General features: G+C 36.1%; 1 protein-coding gene across 1 annotated transcript in view; it reads left to right on the plus strand.

Moving 5' to 3' along the window:
• Positions 1-24,021, plus strand: part of LOC140150454 (kinesin-like protein KIF13A) — a 256,905-nt gene that overhangs the window by 161,977 nt on the left and 70,907 nt on the right. The window contains exon 6 of the mRNA XM_072172473.1: positions 23,109-23,243. Coding sequence (XP_072028574.1) covers positions 23,109-23,243 — 135 coding nt within the window. The remainder of the gene's footprint in view (positions 1-23,108; positions 23,244-24,021) is intronic.

The raw sequence follows: 24,021 nt of genomic DNA on the forward strand, positions 1-24,021 counted from the left end.
TGAAGATAGCAGTTGGGTTTACTTATATTGGTATATAGCTTTGCTGTCTACTGAAGATAGCAGTTGGGTTTACTTATATTGGTATATAGCTTTGCTGTCTACTGAAGATAGCAGTTGGGTTTACTTATATTGGTATATAGCTTTGCTGTCTACTGAAGATAGCAGTTGGGTTTACTTATATTGGTATATAGCTTTGCTGTCTACTGAAGATAGCTATTGGGTTTACTTATATTGGTATATAGCTTTGCTGTCTACTGAAGATAGCAGTTGGGTTTACTTATATTGGTATATAGCTTTGCTGTCTACTGAAGATAGCAGTTGGGTTTACTTATATTGGTATATAGCTTTGCTGTCTACTGAAGATAGCTGCAATTAGCTTCTATTGTTGGCCATGCCATTATATAGTGTAAATATATATTGCTGTATACTAAAGATAGGTATAGTTATCTTCTATTGCTGGCTATAACATTATGTAGTGAACGTAGCTTTAGCTGTCTACTGAAGATAGCAATTTACTTATTTTGCTATATAGCTTTTGCTGTCTACTGAAGATAGCTGCAATTCTATTGGTATCCATGACATTATATAGTGTAAATACTTATTTCTGTCTACTGAAGATAGGTGTACTTATTCTCTATTGGTGGCTATAATGACATTATGTAGTGAATTTAGCTTTTGCTATCTACTGAAGATAGGCGTGGCTTTCAAACACACAAAGTGGCCAAAACAAAGCCATAGTCAGAAAGTATTGAAACATGGTCTTGTAATAAATTGATGGTCTTGTAATATTGTGTTCTTTATTACAATTAATGTCTGGAATTTGCTTAAATTCACAAAATGTCCATCATACTTTCAACAGAGTATTTGATCTCAGTTATCTATCCTCTACAGATAGCACAAAGTATTTAGAGGCTTTATTTTTATAGTGCATATTTTATCATCAACTCTCTTGTGTCTTCACCATAAAGTTGCTGTGATAAACTTGTAAGAAAACAGTGTGTCATTTTGTCAAATATAATCAATAGATATAAACTTCTACAGAAAATGCTATGTTCTCATTCACCTTGTCAAGATAGTTAAAATACCTACTGCTACCATATTGAAATTCTTCCTTTAATTTGCACCAGAACAGCATCAAATTTATTGCATTCTCATCACCACTATAAATTGTTGACTAAAGTGTTCTATTACATGTTGAAGTGTCCCCCCGTTCATGTTGCATACATACAGCCTATTATTACAGGCCAATTTCGTAGAACAGCTGTCAGTTTATGATATCGGTTTACTTGCCTCACTCGTGTCAGGAATGGCAGTATAGGTGGACGAGATACGAGGAGAGTATCTCTCACGGGAGTCTCGCTTTGTTTTCAATATTTTGTTAAAGTACATTGCAAAATAGAACATTTTTGTTTATGCTTCTTTAGATTCCAACTGAAATCCAGCGCAGTAGCATGTAATGCAGTCTAGTACGGAATTTTTTTTGCCCGCTGGGAGAGGTAAATTCATGATGCAGCAGTTTTTCGAAATTCAAAGAATTAGAATTTATTAGAAACTAAAAGGTGGTATTTGGTTCCCTCAAATCTTACCTGTGTACTGTGGTTGGGCGAATGAGGTATATGCATATCTCATGGGATATGGGTCTAAAATTGGTTCATCTTTACCTTTTTTTGCAAAGGTGAAAGTAATTCCAAAGCGGAGCTTGTTCAAGCCTCTATAGTCAAGTTTGTGAGTAGGTAGATTGGTTTTCGCACTGATGTAGAAAATTGTGATTATAAGTGGTGAAAGGTTGCCTTTTTTGTGTTGGAAAACAAACTAGCAACACTCCCATGTACTTTGGCGTACGAAATCATCAGGAGGGGAACATTTTCTTTCAATGGATATGAAGTTGGAAAAACATACTGAGGCTGCAGAAATGTTCAGTTTGTAGAAAATTTAAAGTATAGATAAAAGACAATGCAAGTTTTCCATAGGTATCCCACTACTGTTGATTCCTATAGACCTTTTCATATCGAAGTTTTCAAAAGTGATGACCCAGTTTTAAAAAAACGGGTCATCATACACAGTTCTTGGGCGCGCACTTACGCCAGTTGTGCGCTCACTCACTGCGTTGCGTCAATGCACGCAGTTGAGGAACGTTTATGTGTATTTACGCGGGCATGTATAGACACTGACATCCGTATGATTATTTTGCGAACATTTCCGATGCCGATTCACACAATATGAAAAGGTCTATCGCAGAATGGAACAGCCAACACAGCTCTATTTCGGACAGTTTTTGTTTTAAGTTATTTGATAAAATTGTATAAAATGAAAGGAAACCAACACATTTCAAGTTCAGTAGTGTCGTCAATGCCTTTTTCAGTTGCGCCGCAAGTATGCCAACAAACTGCCCTTGTACGTGTATGCATACGTGCTCTGCATGACTAACTTTACATGCACAATTCGATATTGCGCCCACAATAAACGCACCTTTTGAGATGAACCAAAGTATAACCCTTGTATATGAACATCCTACTACTCTGATATTTATCTGCACCATTCCATATCAAATTTAGACCTAAACCAGCCATATGAATATACCCCCATCACAATGTCAAACATTGAAAGCCCTCTCTTATGTATGCAGATGTTTTTGGATATATCCTGACACCCAACCGTAATTATCCAATCGCATCCTACTCACCATCATATTAGGCAGTAAAATCATGACTTAATGGGGTACTTTTAGTGACAAGTTGAATCTCTAAATGGGCTATTCCATTTAATATCCATACTCCCCTGTGGAAGATTTTGGAAATATCTGCCACAGGGGGCGTATGCATTTCAAATGGAATGAACACATTAGGCAGCTCCATTTGAAACTCACCCTCCCTATATGGAAGATTCAGGTTGAATCTTCCTCAGAGGGTGGTATGAAATTCAAATAGGGCTGCCTAATGTGATCCTTCCATTTGAAATTCATACTCCCCTGCGGCAGCTATTTCCAAACTCTTCCACAGGGGTAGTGTGGATTTTAAATGGAATAGCCCAAATTTGAGATTGTCTGCTGTCAGATGTACCCCAGGAAGGAAGCTTTTATTTAGTTTTCCTTTTGGCAGACAGTAATGAGATTTAACACATTCAGTTGAAACTCATGAATATTTGAGGTGCCGAGAATACTTGAGACACTCTTAAGTGGAAAGTGATTTTGGTAGAGTCCGAAGTTTACCGTTTTCTAAAATCCATTTTCCGTGTTGTAATCCGTGTTGTAAAATTTGTAAATCCGTGTTTCATGAATAAAGCTTAAAATGTATAAACAATGATATTAATGTCACAATAAAGTGTTCAATATCGCGATCAATATGCTCTGTTTGGAATATTCTCACGATAATAGGCCGACTGTTACGATGTTTGGAGGGATATAGAGGTTCATGCCTTTTAATTTACCTTTATTTCGGTATTATTAAACAGTATTTTTATCATAAAAATTGACACACGATGATTGACACAACTCATGATTGGTTTAAAATTTATTTCTCTTATCTTTTAACAATTTTTGTCACATGCAAAAATGTCATTCTCCGTGTTGTACCTCCGATTCCGTGATTTTTTTTCAGTTTTCCGTAAAACGGAAAACTTCGGACTCTAGATTTTGGTTGCTTAATTTTCACATTTCACACATATTTTTGGAGCTCACCTGAAATGGGATATGCAAAATGGAACTTTTTAAACAATCGAACAAGAAAATACTGAAAGATTTTAACATAAAAAGTGGGTAATGGTGAATCCGACGGACAAGGACACAAAACACATCAAGAATCAATAAATGATGCAAGAGGATACCTTGAATATATGAAAACTGGAAAGAAAAAGAGCAAGGTATACCAATTTGATGTGGGGAAACAAGTAAAATACAGATTAGACGGTATGTAGAAGGGTACTAAAAACAACAAATGTTGGCACAGAAGTAGGTTAAGTTTGATAGCCAAAATGACCAATTCCAAGACCCACAGAAGAGTTAACATAGGTCACCACATAAGAAAAGTCAGTGGAAATATCATTGACCATATGTTGAACACTGGTCCTCCTTAAGTAATGGGCTCATGCTCAACCAACTGAACTAAAGAGTCACATGGGAAAAGAACACAAAGTATTCTTATCTATAGGCTTTCAGCATGACATTTACAGACAGTGTTAGTATTTTCTTAAACTCCGTAATCCATAACTGCTTTAATTTTTGTGTGATATTAATATTTTGTGGAAATTTAATTTGGCAAAATATCACTATGCTTGGAGCAAGTTTAATGAAAATCATGCATTGCTAATGATAACCGTAGGGATGTCTGATGAGCCAGGATTTGAACCTATCACCTAGCCTATAGTTTACCGCATGTGTAGTATTCTACCAACTGAGTAGTAATCAGGCATGAGAATTTCCAGTCAAAACTCTGGAACCAGTCTTTTTTGATGTCAAAATTCCCGCAGTTTTATTTATTTTCAGCCCATTTTCAGGTGTTTTTGGCCAATTTTACGCGCTTTTCCAGTTTTTCCAGACTTTTTCATAAATGCGTAGTCCCATGCATGTGGGGATGGATTAGTGTAATAGGCTTCTCACCACTGCGGTCCAGGTTCAATTCCCCGCTTTGCCACATGTGAGTTTGGTTGTTGATCAAAGCTCGTCCTTGCAGGTGCTCCGGTTTTTCCTCCTCCTTCTAAAATCGGACCTCATCCCATATCCATGTCCTGTCGTATTCGGTTGGTATCCCTTGAATTTAGTAACCTCTGATCACTATTGGGCTTTGTGTGGCTTCTGGCGAATGTTATAAATAATGACCGCTTGTTTAAAGCAATATAATATTGTTAAGGCCAGTTGGAGGAGTTAGCGGTTGTGAATTGGGCGAATCCTGTGAAAGCAATGACCCCAATCAAAAATTGTTGTGGTTATTTTGAAGCAGGCTTGAAAAAGAATTCAAATACCACAGTTCAATTTTGTAGGTCATGTGGTTCTTGAGTTATGATGTAAAGAGTGTCAAAACAAAACATCTTCATAAAATGACACATCTCAAGAACCACAATACATTAAGCAATTTTTGAAAGTGTGTGTTTTGCATTCCATACCCATTCAAGGTATAACTTTTCATTAATTTTCTAATCTAGACAAAGATTTTTTTGTTTTTTGAGTTAAACGACCATGACTACTCGGGCACACCTGAAAGACCAGATCAGTGGCGTACTGTGGCCGCTCCTACCCCGGGGGGCTGAAGGAAATTCAATTTTGCCGCCCCTTCCTCAACAGGTTGACCCAATTTTGTTCTTCGGTGGTTTGAAAAAGTGAAGGGCAAAAAAAAAAAAAGAAGAAAAAAAAAAAAAAGGATTATAAGCACTAGCGCCCTAAAAGCAACACATTTGGATGTATATTACAATTTTTTCTAAATTTTTCCGCCCTTTTCAAATTTTTTTTTCCCTTTTTTCTTTACTAATTCTTTTTTGCCGCCACTTCGTTTTGGCCGTCCCCTGCTTTTACCCCGGGGGGCTGGCGCACCCAAAGCCCCCCCCCCAAATACGCGCATGCAGATGGTTCATTGGCTACCCTGTTTTTGTATGTTGAATGCTATGTGGAAACTGTTGAGTCACAAGGATTGGTTATTAGTGTGATGTGTAAAAGAACCCTAGGAAGCCTCTGTCATAAGAGAACCACAGTGACAAACACATGTCAGGAAAGCGTGCACAATATATAGGAAAAGTGATAAACAGCCGTGCCAACTTACAAATGGCTTACACGATAAAGGAGTTAAACATGATCAAAGCTATAGACAAAGTTCTTAGCTCTTAACAGACTGGGGTCAATTTCAGATGAAGCCTTGGGGGGCAGGGGGCTATTCAGTATAAAGGGGGAGTAGATGGTTTAAGATGATGATTAAAAGGTGGGAAACATGATATAAAGGTAAATGTCTCTAGCTTTATACATGGTGATGGGGTCAGTTTCACTGTACAGAGGCCTGATGGATGAGGGTAGTTTTTAAAACAGGGTATACTAGTGTGTGAATGTAAATAAGAGTAAAGAGTACATGAGCAGTATTTATCAGTGTTCGAAATATGCCTCAAAAAGTTACAGGCCAGCCGGGCTTGACCTTAACAAGTTACCGGCCAGCCGGGCCTGCAACTAGATGCCAGTCAGAAAAGTCAATGGCCGGCTGACCGGACCTATTTCGAACACTGGTATTTATCATGATCATGTTGGTCAGTGCTAGGTCAGTGAATATTTTGGAGTGGCTTCTCAGTATTAAATGGGACAAAACACTTTATAAATAAGTGTAAATGGGGTAACAGGTAGGGGCTGACATTTAGCTGGATACTGTAGTCATGTTCAACTTTGACCCGAAGCAAATTATGACATAACAAGAGTTTTGAAAGAATCGGGTCAGTGAGTCACACGAGATAAAATTTAGAATCAATTTACAAAGATTTACAGAGGAAAAAATAATGATTTTACACACCCTAGATGAAATCATAGGAAACACACCCAACAATTTGCCAATTCTCAAAACACCAGACCCGGAAGTAATTTTTGTATTTCACCTGTGGATGATTAAGCTTATATCGAAATTTTTCTGTCCAAAAGTTGCCTGCAATAAATGTCCCCCTTTTGGTAAAATGCAACACCCCTGGGGCATTTCATAGTAAATACGGTATTTAGTAGAATTCACAGCAGTAACAACCACCGTAAAAACCATTTGATTGCAGATTAAATTGATTATATAACCATCAGACTTTATATGAACACTGTATGATTGCATGCCATGCACTTCACTTGTTCACAGACATTTAATTTGTGAACAATCTCTGTCCCAGTAGACTAGGAAACAAGAAGCAGGAAACTCTTCAGTGTACGTAAGAGAAACTTAATGGATGCGTTGGCTCCCATACGTGGCCCACAGAACAAACTACACATCTTTTATATAAGTATGTCAAAATGAGAGTGGGGAAAGATTTAGGGTGATGTTGATTGATTTCTCCTATTTTGAAAAATTGTGGGATTTTTGTGTGGAAAATAGCTCATTTTGTGGAATCTACTAGAAGATTCATCAGTATTTAGGGAGCAAACCAAAAGTTCAATGATGTCCTATAAATGAAAATCCTTTCATTAAGAGGCAGACCGCCTTCCCTCTCTTCCTTCTAATGTAAGTTTGAAATGTTGAAGATTCCAACCTGAAAGATCAATTTTGTATGATGTTTTAGCTAATTTTTAAAAACTTCTTGACCCCCTCCCCACTAAATTTGTCCACAACTTGCCTGCAATAAAAGCCCCCTCGAAAAATGTAATGCCCTGGGGCATTTAACATAGTAGATGCAGTATTTAGTAGAATTTGCAACAGTAACAGCCACCATAAAAACCATTTGATTGCAGAAAAAATGGATTATGTTGATAGCAATATAACCACCAGACTTTATATGAACACTGTATGATTGCATGCCATGCACTTCACTTGTTCACAGACATTTAATTTGTGAACAATCTCTGTCCCAGTAGACTAGGAAGCAGGAAACTCTTCAGTGTACGTAAGAGAAATTTAATGGATGCGTTGGCTCCCATGCGTGGCCCACAGAACAAACTACACATCTTTTATATAAGTATGTCAAAATGAGAGTGGGGAAAGGTTTAGGGTGATGTTGATTGATTTCTCCTATTTCAAGAAGTCGAGTTTTTGTTTTGTTGTTTATTTGTGGAAAATGGTTCTTTTGTGGAATCTGCTGGAATATTCATCAGGATTTAGGGAGCAAAACAAACGTTCAATGATGTCCTATAAACGAATGTCCTTTCATTAGAAGGCTGACCCCCTTCCTTGAAATGTTGAAAATTTCAACCTGAAAGATCAAATTTGTTTAATGTTTTAACTAGTTTTTTTTACAAACTTACCAGACTTTTTGACCCCCTCTCCCTAATGAAAGGACTTTTATTTATAGGACATCTTTAGACTTGTGATTAATTTCCTTCAAGGTGATTTTGGTTGATTTCTTCTATTTCAAGATATCATACTTTTTCTTTTTCTTTTTGTGGAAAAGGATTCTGTCATGAAATCTATTAGAAGATTCATCAGCTCCTTTTCAGAATACAACTAAATTTTTCATTAAATGTATAAAATTGTTTGATGAAATTTACAGAGCTATCATCATCACCTTAAAGATAAGTATTCTCCAAGTCCGGGAAGGGAGAAACTTGCAGCATACATCAAAGAATGGAATAGAAGATGTGTTTGGCACTCGTGCATATCTCTCCAAACATAAGTTGGGATTGAATGGGTTACGTTTGTTGAGGTGAAAAATGATACCCCAATTCATGCATTTCATAATTGCATGATTGGAATAGATAATTTTCTCTTGTGAGTGTAAAGCTGAATTTATACTCGATCGCTTTTGCTGAAAACTGAATTGCACGCAATTACCTCAATTTTTCAGAGCATTGAGCGGATTGATCGATACCCATCGCTTTTGCAAAAACAATGTCGCTTTTGTAAGTTGAAAAATTGCATTTCATGAGCGATGTGGCTTGTCACATGAATGCATCAACTAATTATTGCCTACCAACTGGATCTATTAGGCAATAGAAACAAATCTTTTCAATATTGTTATTGAAAAGTATAAATTTAGCATTAATTCTGATTAATTTAGTTTATTAATAACAAGCATCGAAGCAGCATCGATGGTCGATCCAAAGGTCGAACAAAGTTGTTTATAGTGCCTTACATTTACTCTTCTTGTCGTCTGCAATCTGCAATCGACAATCAATGCATCGCAAAATTCTGCGATTGTCCATCACTTTTTAAAGCGATACATCGCAATCGCTCAGCGATCTAGTGTAAACTCAGCTTAACTTGTGTGAAATAGAACACATTTTTATTTTTTAACTAAAACACAAAGAAGGAGGAAAAACATTAAACCAGCATAGTATGCAACACCTCATGTACTGATCACTTGTATTCAACATTTCTCGTTTTGCAATGAAGACCTTCATATTTCCTACGGAAAAAATGTGATAAATGGAAACTCATTAAACATTGAAATTTGAATAAATGGAATTGCTATGTGACTACATTAATATTCATGTTCATTTCTAAGCATCGATTGCTGCATCAAATTTCACTCTCTGCATTTAGCGATAGCTTGGTAGATCTCTAAACTTCTCGTTAGAATAAATCTCAGTGTTGTCTTCTCAAATCTAATGGCGTCATTCAAACGGCTTCTCATTGAGTGTAGTTGTATAATACGTAATAAACCCAAGGTCCTTGTGCTGTTCTATGTAATTATACTGTACACTTTCCATTTATAATTCCATTCTATCGATGTGCAGCAGGAAATATCACCCCATGGGCTATGTGAATAATAAATAGCAAAAAAGAATTGCAACAGGGAAGTTCCTGTAATCTAAAAGTGTTTCATGAATAGTCTGTGTGAATTGCAATATTTCATGTACGGACATGGGGTGTACTGGATTTTTTACTTTCGGCAGGTTCAATCAATTGTGTCCTCTGGATACAATACTGTTTTGTGTTTCGATTTGGATTGACTAAAACAAATTATTGAAATATATCTCTTTCAAGGATATTGCATTTAGATTTAAAAAAATTGTTGAGCAGGGTTTTCGTAATCATTTAACCTTTGCCTCATAAGCAAGTTTAGAATAATTTTGTTTATTCTTTAACAATTTATATTAGAATGTATCTTGTCAATGCAGCATTAGGCTAAAATAAGGTTTTGAACCCCTGAGTTAAAAACCTGATTTTGACCCCTGCGGAAATAATGGTTCGGTCCCGATTTTGGTTGCAATGGGTGCTTTGTTTTCTTGTTATCAGGATATTTTGGTGGGCCAATCAGCTGTCTCATTTTTGGCGACGTTTTGTTTTGTTATGTTTGGGCCGCTATTTAATTTGTCGGAATTCAGACAGGTTATGTTGAAATTTTTTCATATCATTTCCGTCTGGGGTTAAAGGTTTGTTTTCTATAGGCACACATATTTTTGGGCGCAATTTTAATGTATTCTGTTTTTTAATTTAAGAAATAAAGAGAAAAAAAATGAAATTTTCAAGCAAAAAATGATGACAATTTTTTTTTTGAAGATTTTTCCTCATATTTCAAATTGAATGAATTTCAAATGGAGTTACCTAAATGGGTAATTCCATTTGAAATCTACACCCCCTGTGTGGGAGATACAGGCCATGTCTTCTGTAGGTGTATGGATTTCAACTGGAATAGCCCAATGTAACATATGATCCAAATAGAGCAACTCTGCCATCAACTGGCGTAATTGAATGCCAATTGACAAAATCCATACACAATATTATTGTAATCTTCTTAATACCACCATATATATATAAAGTACACCCCATTATATCATCACCATAACATACAGAATGATGTCGCCTACTAAACGACTTGAAGAGATAAAATTGTCTAACAGTAGAAGTAATATTGTACGTGCCGGGAAATTCTGTACAAAATGTGAAATATGTCTGTCTTTTGCTCTGTCTTGTGGTTTAAAAAGGTGAATGACTTTGTATGCAATAAATACCGATTTATGATATGTTGAGGGAGCTCTATAACGATGACTAAAGACGTCTTGACCTACCCTTGACGTAGTTTCCTGACTTTGGTTACCTAGTTTTTGTCCAATATGCTCATTTTACACGATGATTTTTAGGATGATTTTAATGTGTTTGTTTGGTGATAGATTACAAGATTGTTGCTTTTGAAGAATTTGTGAGTTAATAAATCAGATTATAGCTAGTACTCTCAAAGTAGAAAGGTTCACGTTACATTTATTTTCAAGCTTTTCGCATTCCAAGTAGCTATCATGAAATAACAACACACAAATCTAATCTTTTTGTATAAGGAAGCTTAGAATTGCAAATTAAAAAACAAGCGAAATAATTGAAAATTGACAAAGTGTGAACAATAAATTTCCACTTTTATAGTATTGAGTAAAGTTGAGACGAATATACCTAATTCGTCTCAGGAATAAAGCCCATGAATGGTTCAAAATCAACACACTATGCTTTTTTTCTTGTAATCTTATAAATTAAAGGATTCAAATGTTCCATCATACCTATTCATCAATATTTAACAACGATGCGACAACACACGCCGGAACAAGAACAAGCAAAACCTCATACTTAACAACTTGAGGTCAAATTTTAAACCTAGGATTGTAGAATGGAGGTTATGGAACTATGCCACTGGGAATGAGAGAGACTATTGTGGCTAATAGTCAGTGTCACTTCAAATAATAGTACAAAAATAAGGTCAATTTTACAAAAATATCAAATATCAAGTTAGCATTGCTTTAAATTGTAAATAGATCTGCCCCAAGTAAGTCTTAATAATTGACTGTTATCCCATCAAAAGAACAAGCTAAGTCAGTTAAATATCCAAAGGTTGGTAAATATCCAGTGGACAGGTACTTTCTATATACAGATTTTTAGCCAAGAGGTTTCCTACCCGTAGTTCCGCTCTTTTTTTACATGGCACTTTTTTGTCCCCTTTTCAATAATTGCCATTTGCTCAAGTGTGCTACTGATAACTTAGATTAGGCTGTTCCAGTTAAAATCCAAACACCCCCTGTGGAAGACATGACCTTAATCTCCCCCAGAGGGGGTGTGAATTTCAAATGGGGATACCTGAATGGGCGACTCCTTGAAATTTACACACCCCCCTGTATAGGAGAAAAAGGCCATGTCTTCCATGGGGTGTATAAATTTCAACTGGAATAAACCATTTCTGTAAGAAGGACTTCGAGGACTGTTAACCATTTTCAGAAGTGATATATAGACTAAAATTTATTTAATGTGAAAAGCTGAATTGGAATTACTTCATTTTGCAAGTATTTTCATTGAATATAGCCGTTGAGATCCAGCGGAAATAAACCTATACATTATATGGAACCATCATGTTTGCATCAACAAATTGAACCCTGCGCTGGTGTGGACATGTGTTTGCTATTGGGGCATTTTTGCTTTCAATACAATTTTGATTATTAGACTAAATTGTGTGTATATTTTCAGAAAATGATATTGCATGAATGGCGTCATTGTGGAGGCGTAGGTTATAACATCCAACAGTGTGTGTGTATAGAATGCATGGCAGCTTAGCGGGATTTGGATTCAACGCTGGTTTATAAATTGTCATGTCAAATCATTTCAATTGGTAACCCCAGATGTCTGAGGAGGATAAATGATGACACTATTTCTTATTGAATCAAAATGAGTTGTATGTTGGGGTTTGTCTGGTTTTCCGCTGCATCTAAAATTGTGCCTCAGTTCCAGGAGGGGGATATGTTTTTGGGTGGGGATGAAGGTGGGGTGATACTGTTTTGGGTGGGGGATGTGGGTCTAATATGGGAGGTTGATTTTGGTATGAGTAGGAATGTGCTACGGGCACTCTGATTCTAAAATGTTTACCAAATTTAGTGAAAAAAGGACCCAAATGTAAACTAATCATCTAGATTGTGAAATTATTTCTTATCAAAATTTTGCCCATTTTCCCCAAATTTATGAAAATTTTGTATATTTTGCTACAAATAATAAAATATTAGCACATTTTCCGTATTTGTTGAGAGCATTTTGAAAATGCCCCCCCCCCATCTAAACCAGTTTTGTGCAATTTTCAACCCATTGTTAAAATGGACAGATTTGATATGCAACCCTAATGGCAGCTGTACATTCCCATGTACCTAACAAGGAATATTCCACTAAAAACCCTGCCTTCCTAATAATCACTGTTTCCATCATCCATTCTTGTTTTGAAAATGGAATAAGTGCACTCCACACCAGTTCGCCCTGATTTAAAAAACAAATTATCTTTAATCCAAATTCCCTGTAATTCCACCATCTTATTTTATTTCTTCATTGATATTTTAATTCTTTGCTTCCAACTTGTTTCTAGCATAGTCTAAAATTAACGAAAACCTAGTTAGAGATCTGCTTCGCTTTTCATAGCAAAAGTTGCACGATGCTAACAGCTTAATCCAGGGGCTTATTTGTATTAAACAGAAATTGTAACTGCATTTTATTTGTTGTCAAAGCAGTAATATTTATTTCCAAGTCTACATGCTAAAGATGTAATAATTAACAAACTTATATGCCATTTATGTAGAAATGAATAATGGCTAATCTCATTACTTGTTAGTTATTGTTACAACATTATTTGATCCATACAAGAGATTTGGTACATTTAGAGATCTTTAACGTAATACATTTACATTTAGGTTAATCAAACAGTGTATGTTAGGTTAGTAAAACATCCCCCAAGACAGTTTATCTAACGTGTAAGAGAGTACAGAATTAGAGTCGGTGATTACACAAAATAATTGTAATGATGAATCTCGAAACTCTGTTGTGGCTATGATTATGTCTCTGAACTGATGGGTCTTTATTTTGAGTTTTTAAGATGTTACTCAAATACATGACCTAATTCTTCTTATAATCCATATTTAGAGGATGAAAATGTTTATGATATGCATGCATAATATATTGTACCCGTGACTTCTCATCTACACATGGCAGCTATTCCACTTACCCACTTCTGGTAAATAGCAGTTGTGATATTGTGTTATATATTTTGATGTGTCATATTTTGTTAGGGTGCAGCAAATCCTTTACACCCAAATGATGGGTCAGAGGCAGTAAAAATTGTAAATAACGAACCCATTATTTAAACGTATTTACTGCCAAGGAAATATTATTTGGTTGAAAAGGTAGTGCGTTCGCGGAGCCAAAGCATAAGTGACAGCGAGTATTGTGGAAATATTGTACGCGCAGTGCACAATCTGAGGTTACTGTTCCGAACCCAGGCTACTAATGCACACAGCCCGTAGTATGACCCTCTATAACAGACAATAGCCTCTGATTGAGCATCCTATGAACCAAGCGTAAAGCTTTGCGTAGAATGTGTTACGTCACTCATACTGCATCCCACTTTCTTGTGCGCTGTTGTGCAAGAAGAATATAAACTTCATTGTCCTTAAGCCACTTTATTGTAATTTAAGGTCTTTCATGTGATGTGTTTTAACTAATCACAGTGCGCAATTTTGAATGATGGTTCATGGAGGTAATAGAATACGTAATACAGGTAAACTTAGGTTTTGTCAAGTCACATTATGCATGTCAAAGCAATACATATACATCTATGTTTATATTCATGTGAATACTATACCGATTGGGCTATTCCATTTAAAATCCACACTACCCCTGTGGAAGATTTTGGAAATATCTGCCACATGGGGAGTATGAATTTCAAATGGAATGAACACATTACGCAGATCCATTTGAATTTCATACACCCTCTGAGAAAGATTCAACCTGAATCTTCAACAGAGGGGAAGATGGGTTTCAAATGGAGCTGCTAATGTGTTCATTCCATTTGCAATTCATACTCCCCCTGTGGAAGATATTTCCAAAATCTTTCACAGGGGTAGTGTGGATTTTAAATGGAATAGCCCATTTCTCCTGGAACTCAGCTAGGAGGTAATATAAACATGTCTAAATTGAAAATAAGATAGCAATTTGAAAACATGTATATAGTTCAAAATTATCATAGAGAAAATATATACTATATGTTGTATCAGGTTCTACTGTCGAGATGTCTTGTGCTACCATCTAGTAGTAATACGACCACAGCATACTGGTCTGGAATTACTTCCTATGTGTAGTATAGTGACTTATCTAAGTCTGTAAATACTGAAATGGGCTAGTTAAATATCCCAGAGATGTTTTGTACAGGATAAAGTTATTTTGCAAATGGCTAAATATATCATGTTATTCTAGACGATATAATCCAGAGAACAGGTTATTGGCGAGTTAAAAAATAGGCGAGTTAGAGAAAGGCGAGTTAAAATGGCGAGTTACCCCCTGCAGTGTTTTCCGGAAAGTCCATGCGGCGAGTTGTGAATTTCCGGAAAGTCCATCTTGGCGAGTTGTGAATTTCCGGAAAGTCCATGCGGCGAGTTGTGAATTTCCGGAAAGTCTACGCGGCGAGTTGTGAATTTCCAGAAGGTCCACATGGCGAGTTGTGAATTTCCGGAAAGTCCACGCGGCGAGTTGTGAATTTCCGGAAAGTCCATGTGGCGAGTTGTGAATTTCCGGAAAGTCCAAGATTTTGAACCAAAAATGCAGTTTTGGTCAAAATTCAAAAACTGATTATTTAAAAAAATTGATACTTGTATTCTTTGACTCATGTCAGTTCCATAATTATACTTCAGAGGTTGTTTAAATGTAACCCCAGAATACATTGCAGCCACTGATGGCATGTGGTTTGAGAAACACATGGTTATTTTCAGAAAATATCACACTGGGCTCCTGCTGTGCATGGTCAAGGTTGTTATACAACCAGATAAGCTATGTGTCTGCATGCATGCATGTGCAAGAAAACTTTGCTGGTTTCATCTTCTTTTCCCAAGCATTTAAAATATCTTTTGTTTTAAAAACACACGACTTTTTAACTTTCTTGGTGGCAATGTATCCACAAACATTAGCCGTACCAAATTATCAATTCAAAACATAAAAGTCTCGATGAATATTCCATCAACTCACTGTTGGGACTTCATCATAGTGTTACTGTAACTCGCCACCAGGATTTCATAGTGTTACTGTAACTCGCCACCGGGACTTCATAGTGTTACTGTAACTCGCCACCGGGACTTCATAGTGTTACTGTAACTCGCCACCGGGACTTCATAGTGTTACTGTAACTCGCCACCAGGACTTCATAGTGTTACTGTAACTCGCCACCGGGACTTCATAGTGTTACCCATGGGAATATCTAAAAATAGCCTGACTCTGTGGGGGGTAACTCGCCTTTTTAACTCGCCTTTACCTAACTCGCCCATATTGTAACTCGCCTAAAACATGCTCTCTATAATCCAGTGGTTTTACTAGAAGTGGTAGTGGTGTAGGTCTGTCTGTCGGAGAGGGTAAGGGCCCGGGGGCAAGGGCAGATGCGGTAGTTCTGGGTCAGAATTTATATTTGCTGGCATCCTTGTGACTCATTTTGAGGGAAAAGTTAAAGGAAATATTTTCATCCTTTCCAATCTGCATTAGAATTTAAAGGAAATGTTTAATCCCTTTTTTTCTCTGACATCTTGCAAGAACCTATGTATCACAAGTTCACAGAAAAGCTTTCATCCAGTAGCACCCTTAGCCCTCACTGTGCTACTGATAAAAAGGGAGGAGAGGGGACTCTGAGCAACTTCAGAACCCTAACCTAACCCAAATCTTAATCTTTTCATCTAATCCTAATGCTAATCCTAGCACTGCAATCTAATCCCAACAATAATCCTAACCTTTGGTGTGGCAGCATGCATGACAGTTATTCTAAGTCTTGCCAGGAACTCAAATGCACAGGAGCTTCATCATGCAGTAATGGGCATACCATAAAAACTTGATAGCTAGCATATGTGCTTACTATCGAGCACTTTTTTACCAAAGTACGGCGGTTAACCAACTGAGCTGATGGGGTTGAGACACACATTTGCAGGTTTACTTGTTCGTATTTAACATGTATATCAATGATTTGCTCAAAACCCTTTACACTTTTGTGGATGAGGCTCTTCATGTTTGCATGTTTTAAAAGCGCTCGATAGTAAGCACATATGCCAACTATCAAGTTGTTACGGTAATGACTAAGGCCGAAGTTTCATGGAGGATTGGATAGCTCTTGCAGTTGAGTGCTGGCACCAAGGTGTAGGAGGTTGCCACTCCCATTAAAATCCCCATGCTCCTAAAGAAATTCTAGTGCTCCCAATTGTTGTTATATTTACAGTATCTGTAATTACCAGTAATGTACACAAGACAAGGATGTAAAATTTTATAGACTATAGTGCTCATATCCTCAACCAACCAATTTGAAAGGGCTCAAAATCTGAACCCAAGTACCTGTCTGAGTTAAATTGCTGCTGGATATGCATTTGGAGAGTTATGGTTCATTCTATGATGAAGAACAGCAATATATTTGGATGTTATAGGAACAGTTTGATTGTCTTGTCACATTGGCTTCCTATTACAGCCTCACAGGTGTTAAAATCTTTGAAGTAATCAAAGCAGAGTTTGGTTGCTGATCCCAACCTGTCTTTGCAGGTTCCCAATTTCTTTCCCATATCTTAAATTTTAGAAATAGCCTATTAGTCTGAAGGGTCGTTAGGCACCAGAGACAAATTTGTTTGATCTTTGGATCGACCGCTGATGCTGCTTCGATGCTTGTTATTAATGAATTATCAACTAATTAATCAGAATTAATGCTAAATTTGTATTGGTCAATATCACTACAGGTACAAATTACTAATATTTATCCCAATTAACAATAGTTAATTGATTTCACAAATAATAGGGATCGACCAAGCACCGATCATGACCGATGGTCGATCGAAAGATCGAACTAATTTGTTTCTATCGCCTTAGTCCAAAAGGGGTTAGGATTTAATGCATTTTAAGTTGGGATTAGAGTTAGGGATAAGCATTAGCATTAGGGTTAGGAATAAGGTTTAATAGGGTTAGGGTAAGTGTTATGATTATGGTTATGATTTAGGGTTAGGTTGAAATTTAGAGACTACCCTATGATTAGTTTTTTTTACTGTAACTTGATATTGAATGTTTTCCTACTATTCTGTCTTGCATTTTGCAAGTTTTACTTACACATGCTGAGAGCTGTCTAAAGCACCCTGGTTAAAAGTCCTAATTAGTTTCCATATTTATTGATTTTGTTTGGCCTTGACTGAGATAGATTTGACCGCGGCATTGATTTTACCAATCAAGGACCACAAAGACGGAGAGATATGTGCTATAATGACTTTCATAATATAAAAGAAAATCAAGCTTGTTATAGCATGATCACTTTTTGTTGATTTAGGTTCGCAGCAGTTGTTATTGCGTTAAGGCCAATCTTCATTCTTAATCTAATATACCGGTTTACAAAAAAAATATTGATTCAATTTATAAGGTCATGGAGGTTTTTATTATATCGGCATGTCTTTTCTGAGTTTTGTTTCTGGAATTGAATAAGGGCATCATAAATTGATTTTCAGGTTTAACCCCTGCATGTGCGTATTTTGCAGCTTACAATATAATGAACGTTTGGCTGATTCTACAAAGATGCAAACACGGGTAGAATATGATAGGCATGCTGCAGTTAACCCTTTTAATCAGAACACATACTCTTCTCATAAACATATATGAAGTAATACAGTAATGAAATATCTAAAATCACACCTATTTAGGCTTCTTAATTAAGCAAACTATGCAAGGTTTGGATAAGATTATTACAAAAATCAGACCAACTAATCAGCCAACTAACTATCCAACCATGATTATAGCCCTAATAATAATGGTAAAAAGTGTATGTATAATGGTAAAAGGTGCATTATATGATTAGTCCACTAACATGTTACTTCTTTTTGCCGTTGCTTTGTCAAGCTTTTTTATAACTCTCACCGTATGATAGCGAAATGATGCAACTTGTAAAGACAGAAAGATTCGAGCCAGGTATACCAACTTGGTGTGGGGAACAAAGACAAAGACAAGATAAAAACTAATGCAGTATGTAAACCAGAATGGTGTACATGCACTGTTACGTTTGCATTAGAAAAAATCCAAAACCACAGGGATGGTAGACAAGGTTAACAAAAATACAACCGACGTTTCGAGCAGATAAACTGCTCTTCTTCAGGGACAGACAACAAAATATAAAAGCAAACAATGTAAACTACATGACTGTAAAATAAAATTTAAGTCGAAAACTGTAGGCAAGTTCAAATAGAACTCAGTAGCAAACAAAGCTCAGAGCAAAATAAGCACGTCTTACCTCTATGAAAGACGGTTCACTACCGTAAATTGTAAAGACAATAAAAAGAAGACACTTTTAGCTTTTGCCAAAGTATGTACCATACAGTTAAGTGACCTATGACAAAAGACAGTAACATGAATATGTAACAACCTGTTTTCCCATGTTAGTCATTGAAAAGTCAACCTCAACTATGGAAAATGGAAGTACATTGCTGGTGATGAAATTGGAGATACATCCTTATAGGTCTGCATAAATCTGCAAAGAGGCGGAGGACACCAAACATTTTTTTGGCCTAGTTTTGCACTCTAGTTAAGGTACCCAAACAATCCATGCACTTTTTAAGCATTATTCAGCTTATTTAATATAAGATAGACTTTAATAATCATAATATCATCTTGTTTTTATAAAAGACAAAAATCAATGCATATTAGCATTGGGAAATGATTTTTCTTTGATAAGGTCACGCACAAGGTTGTTGATCTTCGTGTGGCATAGTATCATTAAAATCTCTCATAACATACATGATTCTAGCAACTCCTTTCTTGCTGCCCATTTCTACAGTGCTTGTGTTACCTTTTAAGTGTAAGGTAATGATGCCTCAGTGAAACAGCTTTATGGAGAGTTTTCACTGGTGAATGCACATGTTGGGTTTACACTCTACAATATGGGTTTTCAGTAGATGCCTGAAGTGATGGCACAGACCAACATTGTTTGGCCCTTGAGCAAAACAAAGTGTGTATTTGGCCCTCAAACACATATTTTTGAAAATGTGAATGGCCCTCTTTGGCCAACGAGGAAATATAATTGAAAACCCAGCTCTAGAACAACATTTTTTCACTGATTGTTACTGATTTTTTTATTGTTGTAATTTTTACATATAAAGATTGTGGTGATTTCAGAACTTACTGACCAAAGCACTCCAAAAATCTCTAAACATGTTGATAAATGTTTACCAAACATTGTGGTCAAGATAGAAATTTGGTCTATTCAAATGGATATTGTCAATACCAAGGATTGTTGAAACAATACCATGCCTATGATAATTTCAAAACATGCTTAAAACCATTTTCAACAAAATATTAAACATAATAAGAGTTTGATCTACTATTTAGCATCAGCATTTTGTACTGCCACAAACCAGAGAACAGAAAATGCAGGCATAAATAGAAAACAAACACTTTGTACTAACAAACTTGCTCTTATCGGACGTACTTGTATTGCTGTATAGAGGGTTAACAGTAAACGTCATCAACAACTAGACGAAAGATGGCAGTATTGAATACAAGCAATGTTTGGGAGATGTGGAGTGCTTTCATTGCATAACTAATCTACTTCATGACTTTGCATGTTTTAAGCTTCCCCAAAAAATATCCAACTTTGTGATTCCCCCATCCAAATTGTCAGTATTACTGCAAGAATATTTAAACCAATACTAGGTGTGTTTGTACTTGAAACTATTCCACTTTTAAATATGGTTACTAGATTTGAAAATGTCAATTTTAATGTGGAATATTTGATTAAACTTTTGTTCTTAATAAACCATCTAGGGGTGCGAATCTTTAGGATTTTCCTGATTTCAGGATTTTTATGTGCCCAAAAGTTATGCAATTTTATTGATTTTCTGTCCATTTTGGATTATTTTAGCCCAATTTTACACTGTTTTTCATGATCTTCTGCTATTTTCAGGATATTTTACAAGCTTTGAATCACACCCCTGCCAAACATAGGCAGTAAAAAAACAACAGCAAAAGTGGAAATTTGTGCATTTTGCTAATGTTGATCTGTTTCTCTTGTTTTTAAATTCGCAATTTTAAGCTTCCTTACATTAACCTATACACAAAAGGTATATATTCACGCACTGCTTTTTTCACAGTAACTGCTTGCATGCGAAAAGCTCAAAAATAAGTACAGCATGAAACTTTCCACTTATAGCAGACTTGAAGAGCATATAGAATTTCCAAATCTGGTGGAAAGCAAAAATACGGAGGGGGTAATGACCACACGGGATTTGTACGTACATTAACTCGGTACTTAAAGGATTAAGATTTCAATTTTCATGTGTGGATGTGTTGTGCAAAGTTGTATCAGGTGATGAAGGAAAAATAAAAATAACATGGTATGAAGAATGGTAAAGCATGAGGAATTACTAGTATTTAATGCTGGCAAACTGTATTAGGTTTCATTGTACAGAGATGAGGAAATTGAGTGGGCTAGGTTAAGTTTAAGGCGATGCTGGCACATTTTGTAATGTTACTTTGATTTTTTTAATTTGAAATCTGTGGGGATGATATGAAAATATGATGCACATCTTGAATAGTTCATTAGGTTTCATTGTACAGAGATGAGAAAATTGAGTGGGCTAGGTTAAGTTTAAGGCGATGCTGGCACGTTTTGTGATGTTACTTTGATTTTTTTAAATTGAAATCTGTGGGGATGGTATGAAAATATGATGTGCGCCTTGAATAGTTCATTTGTCATGACTTGGAAATGGGAAGGGACTTAATGTTATTTTAAGTCATAAGCATAAATGTTGTTATTACATATCTCGAATATCAACAATATTTTAAAAGCTACAAATAAGCTAGCATTGAATATTGTACACCTTAATCACAGAGATGTTGATGCTGGTGGTGTGTGATTCAGTCTTGAATTTAAAGATGATGAATTTATTTTTAAAATTCATACTGAAAGTTTCTTGACATTTGCTGATTCTGCGAAAAATAACATTGTTCCAGGACATTCATCTTTAATATGGTGAAACAAACCAGGGACTGTATTTTGTAATTTACAGAAGAGCATTATTCTGGGGCCTTCAATGAGAGCTGTTTAGAGCATTTACAATAGAATGCTCTCAAAAGAGAATGGTCAACTAAGCAGAGCTAAATATCACTCTCGTATATCAGATTTAAGGTGGCTGTGTACTCTCAGACATGCATGTAGTAAAAGTGCAATAACTTTGTAATTATTTGCATAAAACATATAAAAGTATACATTTTTATGATACTGATTTGGGGTAAAAACAACAATTATGAAGAAAATCACAAAAAAAGTGAGTTTTTGGCAATATTTGTTAGGTACATCATAACAAAAAACACTCTTTCCAAAATATTTTATTTTGTTTTTAGCTCAATCTTGAGGCTCCATTCCAAAAAGCGGTTTTTTTATTTTTTGATATTGGCCTTATTTTTTGAGATATTGACCATATAAGGCATCAAAATGAACTTTTTAAAATTCAAAACGCCTATTTGCACAAAATCGGAAATAGACCAAAATATAAAAAAATGAGAAAACCGTTTCTTGAGTCGATCATGCTTTTTACGATGATCATATTTGCTTACCTATAGATGCTGTATTTATTGAGTTATCGTGTACCTAAATCGTCATTTTACCGAGAAAATGAACATTGAAATAATGGCCGTTGAAGTTTAAAGTGGTCACATTTTGCACTTTCATCGAATCTCACAGGAGAATGCGACAGTTTTCGTTTTTGTAACTTATATTACGTGAACATCGGGTAAATCCACAGCCCCTTGAGAAGTTTGAGCGAAATCCATTCATAACTTGATATTTAAATCGGGGAAAGAACTTGAAAAAACCCACATTTTATCAGCTAAAGCGGAGCCATTTGACCACTAGGTTTTTGTGAAATCAGTGCTTCCGTGGTGTTTCCATAAGATGCGCCACGCATGCAGATAAGCGTCGGCGTATGCGTCGCGTATTTGTGCGTTAACAAATTGCGCGACACGCAACGCGATGAGTTGTTGCTTGCGTGTACCTTTGCTGGTACAACAAATATTTTCTTTCCTTTTCAATTTCAAACACGAGTGGAATAGTGAAATAAAATCCTTAAAATATTGCAGTTGGAGTTTACAAATCTGGATTTTCATTCCTTGTATTTATAAAAACATAACAAGGTACAAACATATCATAAAAACTCAATTTTGAGAAAGAAACAATGGCTAGAGTACACAGCCGCGTTAAGGAGAGCAGTAGAGAGCGAGAGCTATTGCTCTCACTCTCCCCAAAAGGCAATCCCTGACAAACATGATCATGAGGTGCACCAGTAATCTGCTTCAATTTGATGTAGTGCAGTTGAAAGGGCTGTTGACTGGATATCATGAGTGCACTGGTTCGATCCTGGCCGGGCCTGATTTATTTTCCTCTCTCAATTTATTTTCCAATATCTTTTTAATCAGCTTTGAGGAAGATTTATGTCTACATGAATATTGAAATGGCTAATAGGAATGATATTGATCAACTGACTTATTGTTCTCTTTTCTGTGTTTTCTTTCAAACTTCTACAGAATATTGAAGCTTTGATGTCAGAAGGAAACAAATCCAGGACGGTAGCGGCCACCAACATGAATTCTGAGAGCAGTCGATCACATGCAGTATTCAACATCACAGTAACACAGACACTAACTGATATAGAATCAGATGTAAGTACAAAACATTATAATTTGGTTCACCTCAAGTTCGGTAGTGACGTCAGCAAGTGTGCCGCCAACAAATCGCCCCTGTACGTGTGTGTGTGTACACATATGATAATGCGGCGAGCGAAATATGCATGTACATCACTACCGAACTTGAGGTGAACCAAATTATAGCATCTTTGACATGCTCATCTCTACACTTTGGGAATAAACCAAACGTTCGATGACATCCTACAAACGAAAGTGCTGTCATTATATAGCCCCTCCCTCCCTGAAACGTAAGTGTAAAATGTTGTAAATTCTGTCCTGAAAATCAACTTTGACTGATATTGTAACTAGATATTTTACATATGTAATCAAACTTTTTGACCGGCTCACTGCCTAACGAAAGGAGGTCATCAAACTTGGTGTGTTCCCTTATAAAACATGCCAAAGATGTCAGTTGGCTGGTTGCAACATTTTTGGTGTGTTTCACATCATCATGGATATATGAAAAGTTAAAATGCAATATCGTCAGCCTGCTACGCTAATTGTTTAAGTCATTTTTTGTAATTTTGAGAACAAGGAACAAAATGTGGTTCAAGCATGCATCAGTTATGTAATCACCCTAATTATTCCTGATTATTCTGTTTAATTTGTCTCCTTATTATTTGTTCTTGTGCAAAGATTGGTGAATAAATATGTTAAAATGCATGCTTGAACCATATTTTGTACTTTGTTCTCAAAATTACAAAAAATGATTTTGGCAAAAAGCATAGCAGGCTGACGATATGGAATATAACCA

Source organism: Amphiura filiformis, chromosome 4 (assembly GCF_039555335.1).
Source record: "Amphiura filiformis chromosome 4, Afil_fr2py, whole genome shotgun sequence".
NCBI classification, from domain to species: Eukaryota; Metazoa; Echinodermata; class Ophiuroidea; order Amphilepidida; family Amphiuridae; genus Amphiura; species Amphiura filiformis.